Below are 4,812 nucleotides of genomic sequence, written 5' to 3'. Positions count from 1 at the left end.
TCACCCAAAGTTTTTCCACTAATTCTTGTTTGGTGGTGCCAAAATTTTGAGACTTTTGGTGAGAAAAAAATTTATCACCAATTATAAAATTATTAGTGAGGAATATATTTTCGTCACTAATAATTATATATATATATATATATATATATTTGAGAAACTTGATTTTAAATATTTGCAGAACATTTGGTGAGAAATATATTCTTGTCACTAATAATTTTTAATATTTTGAGACTTTTTAGTGAGGAAATTATTTTGTCACTAATTTTGGAAGGAAATTTTTGACATATTGGGCGATAAAAAAAAAAAATAGACTACTAACTTTTTCCTTTTTTTTTTTTTTTTTTTTTTGTTTATCAGTTTTCCTATCTCCTCTCTCTCAAAACAAAACACAAGTTAATTAGCTTAGCTGGTCAAATAAATATGTTATTCGCAATGCGGAGCTGATACCTACGATTGTTGACATGTTGAAGAGCAGCAGTCGTAGAGTTCGTTGCAAAGCTTTGGAAACTCTTCGAATTGTACCAGAGGAAGACTCTGATAATAAGGTGGGTCATTGTTCAAATTATCCAACAATCAGGGCATGGATGCAATTAATGCCTCTTATTTATGACTTTTATTTTATTTTAATTTTATTTTGGAGATAATGGCTGGAGGGAACACAGTACGAACAATAGTTAAGTTCTTGTCTCATGAGCAATCAAAAGAGAGGGAAGAGGCTGTCTCTCTGCTGTTTGAGCTCTCCAAGTCTGAAACTTTGTGTGAAAAGATTGGTTCTGTTAATGGAGCAATTCTTATATTGGTTGGAATGACTAGCAGCAAATCAAAAAATCTGTTGACTGTTGAGAAGGCTGATCGAACTTTGGACAATCTCGCTAAGTGTGAGAATAATGTAAGACAAATGGATGAAAATAGTAGATTGCAACCTCTTTTGATAATACTCCTTGAAGGTATTTCCACTATCATCATTAGTTACGCGCTGATTTGCTTGCAAAAAATGTACCTTTTTTGCAAAAGGCAGAACATAAGTTTTATTCTTTGATATTTAGAATGGACGTAACAATTTTCCACGTGGAATGAAAGTCCGCTGTTGACAAGAGGTCCTGTGGTACAACTTTACAAAACTAACAAGGTAGAATGAATAAGGGGGTTAATGGAGATCACGAAGGAGGCAACAATTAAGAGTTTAGTTTATTTAGGAGTTAAAAGTTTAATTAGGTTTTTATATCTTAATATTTTTTTTGTTGCCTTATTGGATTGTTCCTTTACTTTGGTCTATGTATAGGACTTGAGTGTATTGAATTATTGGAGTTATTGCCATAATATTGAGAACGGAACTTATATACTTCACCCCTCTCTCTCAGGCCGTCTCTTCTTCTTATTCTTCTCTTCTTTCCCAACTCTTGTCTGGCTACTTTCCCTTGTTTGCTTTTTCTTTCCTTCTACTGTCCGCTGCATTCATTTTGGTATTAGACAATCCACAATCCTTTTTCATCAATTTTGGTATCAGACGATCCACCCAGTCCATCGGACCACACCAAAACCAGGCCAAATTAGAACCAGAATAGCCTTGGAACAGCCTTGGAGGAGGTATCTCATGAACTTGTACATCACCTTTTTGGTAAGTTTCGCTTGTTTTACCTTTTTATTTTTTTCATGTTGGTTAGTATATACTAGTTAAAGCACAGCAGTTTGACTACTTATTAACTAAGATTTAACAAGTTTCAAGAAGTATTTAATGAAAATAGATTCATTATCAAAATTCTTACTTAGCATGACCTTAGTTAAAATACACACTAACCAAAGTAGAGACAAAACTATGTGTTTACTTTTTTGTGTATTTTTGCTAGGCAATATTGGAGTTGCTCTAAGTTAGTGATGTGATTAATAGGACCTTACCATGTAGAAAGGAACTTCTAGTTTTTAAGCTAGAGTCATTGTGTACACAATTTGTATTGACATGGATAGAGCTATTATTTGGAGTAATTATTTGCTAGCTTTTGATGTCTCTGTAACCCAGCTTTTGATGTCTCTGTGGATAATTTTCACTTGAGAACCTTCATGGAGATATGCAAGCCCCTCTGCTATTCCCAATATGATGTCGAACCGCTGCTTGCAACTTATAATTTGAGTCTTGTTCTTATCTGCATGGAATAAAAGAGTGTCTCCACTTAAAGATACAATTGAAAGAATGCGCAAGGATATCTCAGGTTTTGCTTTATATGCTTTAGTCAATTATGATATAGCCAAAATAAATAAATAAATAAAGTCACAAGTTTCAGGTCATAGTCATGTGAAACTCCATAAGGGAGTAGGATTAATCTCACATAGATAAGGTGATAGTAAAAGTAGTAATAGGTATATAAGTAGATGAATGGAAAAAGGAAAGCATGTTTGCATGGTTTGTTATGTGCTATGATTATATGAATACATCTATAACTGCAATTTTGAGTGAATTCAGTAATCCTTTAATTTGTGTAGCAATGCAAGTTACACAATTGAGTTCAATTACACAAATCTAATGATACATGGGGGCTTCTAAATATCTGAAGAAATGTAAAAATGTGTATTTTATTGCAACAAGATGAAAATAAGCCAATAATTTAAACAATTCAGTATTTTATATTTAGCCAAAAGCAGCCAAAATTAAAAAACCAAAGAGCCAAAAGATCATGAGCATGTTTATAAATAAAAACTAAAAATCACAAGGGTTCCTTACACAAGAGGATTTGATCAAGGCTTTTGTTGGGTACAAATTCATAAACAAGAAGGCATTGAGGTGCTTCAATACAACCCAAAAGTCTTACAAGATTCTTGTGTTGTCTTACAAGGTTCTTATGTTGAATTCCACTAATCAAATTTACCTCATTGAAGAAGTCATCGGCCCATTGTCGTGAATCAAATGTACCTCAATGCTACATTATATTTTGGAGCTATTATATATATTCTGCCATAAGTGATAGTGATATATGGTATTCTTGCAATCTTTTGGCATTTTCTGTTATCCGTGTTGCTTTATCATCAAGGATCACCTCAACTTTTTGAAATTTTGAATTGTTATATGCATTTTTACTAATTTGGTTTATAAAATAAAATTATTTATATATGAGTTTAGATGTAATTGATAATATATTAATGCTTTCCTTGTTTATTTTCTTTGCAGATTGGTTTTTGATGACGTTTGGAAGCATACTTGCAAATGAAGATCAACTGTTGAATTTTTTTTCCTGAATTGATACTTAGTTTTAGTTGCAAATCAAGATCGAATGTTATTTATTTATTTATTTTTGGACTCAACGTTAGTTCATTTTGGAATTTGCTACGATAGTTTTTTTTTTTTTAATTTTTTCTTATACTTGATGGATTATTATTAAATTTGTTTGATGGATATATTTTCATTTATAATATAAATTGTTTAGTGAATTTTTTTATGAAATGGTGTATAACAACTAGTGGATTTCTTAGTACATTTAAAAGGCTATTGAGATATGAGTAGGAATATTTGTGAAATAATAATTTAAATTGAAATATAAAATATGGAACAAGTTCAGTAACGGATTTTTTTTTTGTTATTTGTACTAGTTATTATGACAAAGTGATTATTTGTCGTTAATAAATATTTTTTATGACAAACTTTATTGCAATTTATATATGAAATATTTGGTTAATTTTGTTGTTTGGTGACCAAAAATTTTGTCACGTATATATATTTTTGTCATGAAATAAATTTCGTCCCCCATGTATGACTTTTGGAAACAAAAAATATTGTCATCTTTACATCTTATGGTGACAAAATTATTTCCTCATCAATGATCAACATGTGTGACAAATTTATTCGTCAACTAAAGTTATAAATATGGTACGGAATAATTATTTACTGACGAAAATGAGGATTTTTGATGACAAAATGTTGTTTTATTGGTGACAAACAATTTCATCACTAAAGTAATATCATTGGTGAGGAAATTATTTTTTGTCGCAGTGGTTTTTAGTAACAAACATTCAATGACGAAACCGGTGAGGAAAATATTTCCTCACAAATATCTATAGTGACGAAATTAGCTCTTTGGAGACAAAAAAAATTCATCATTCAAGACCCAACGTGTTGTAGTGATCAAACCGCTCTAGATCGGATACACAACCGTTAGATCGATTGGTTGACTCATCGCCAAAGGACGCCACATCACTACCATGCAGAGCTGACTGTATTCCACATCACCCATGCCACGTTGGATCCACGTCATCGCTTCAACCTGTTCAATGCAAATTGGAAAGCGCCTTCATGGCGCTTTGCGTCGATGCAAAGTGTAAAGTGCGCCATCAAACGTCACACTGCCCACTGTCCACGCTATGCGTCCACGCATATGCGTGTGTGTGTGCGGATGGTACAAAGCACCATCTTTGCTGTGTGAGTGCATTCACACAACATCCATCCCACAATTCCATATTTTTATTTAGTGCTCCATGTTTTTCTCTCTTTCCGATGTAAGAGAAAGTCCTCAAGCTTATTTCTAAACTTTCTAAAGAAAAACAAGGAATATTTTGAAAACACCTAAAAACTAAACTATAAATTTTGAAAATTCCCCAACATTCCCACATCATTTTCAAAATATCAGATGATGATTATTGGTTTACTTGGCAGCCTTATGCATAGGTGAAGATATCTTACGATTTGAATCATCCACTTAGTGAAGACACTTCAAAGTTAGTCAAGATGACATCGTAGCCTTGTCTTTGAACTAGCAATCTTATACAACTAACCGGAAATGTCTCATGCACAGCACATGTTACCTCAAGTATTCAAATAAATAGACA

At 32.4% G+C, this 4,812-nt stretch overlaps 1 protein-coding gene across 2 annotated transcripts; it reads left to right on the top strand.

The window, feature by feature from the left end:
* The first annotated feature begins 411 nt into the window (after window positions 1-411).
* Window positions 412-3,456, top strand: LOC114260450 (U-box domain-containing protein 43-like). Of its 2 annotated transcripts, none has more exons than XR_014331710.1 (2): window positions 412-2,207; window positions 3,161-3,456. XR_014331710.1 is itself a non-coding variant. In XM_082873078.1 (2 exons), the coding sequence occupies exons 1-2, from the start codon at window positions 644-646 to the stop codon at window positions 3,226-3,228; spliced, it is 372 nt and encodes a 123-aa protein (XP_082729204.1). In that variant the 5' UTR covers window positions 412-643; the 3' UTR covers window positions 3,229-3,456. The 2 variants fall into 2 exon arrangements, 1 of the variants encoding a protein (XP_082729204.1); XM_082873078.1 differs by having other exon boundaries at window positions 412-947.
* Window positions 3,457-4,812: the final 1,356 nt, after the last annotated feature.

The sequence above is a fragment of the Camellia sinensis genome, chromosome 6 (genome assembly GCF_055761805.1).
Source record: "Camellia sinensis isolate YWXY chromosome 6, ASM5576180v1, whole genome shotgun sequence".
NCBI lineage: Eukaryota > Viridiplantae > Streptophyta > Magnoliopsida > Ericales > Theaceae > Camellia > Camellia sinensis.
This window is presented reverse-complemented; position numbering and strand designations above follow the sequence as displayed.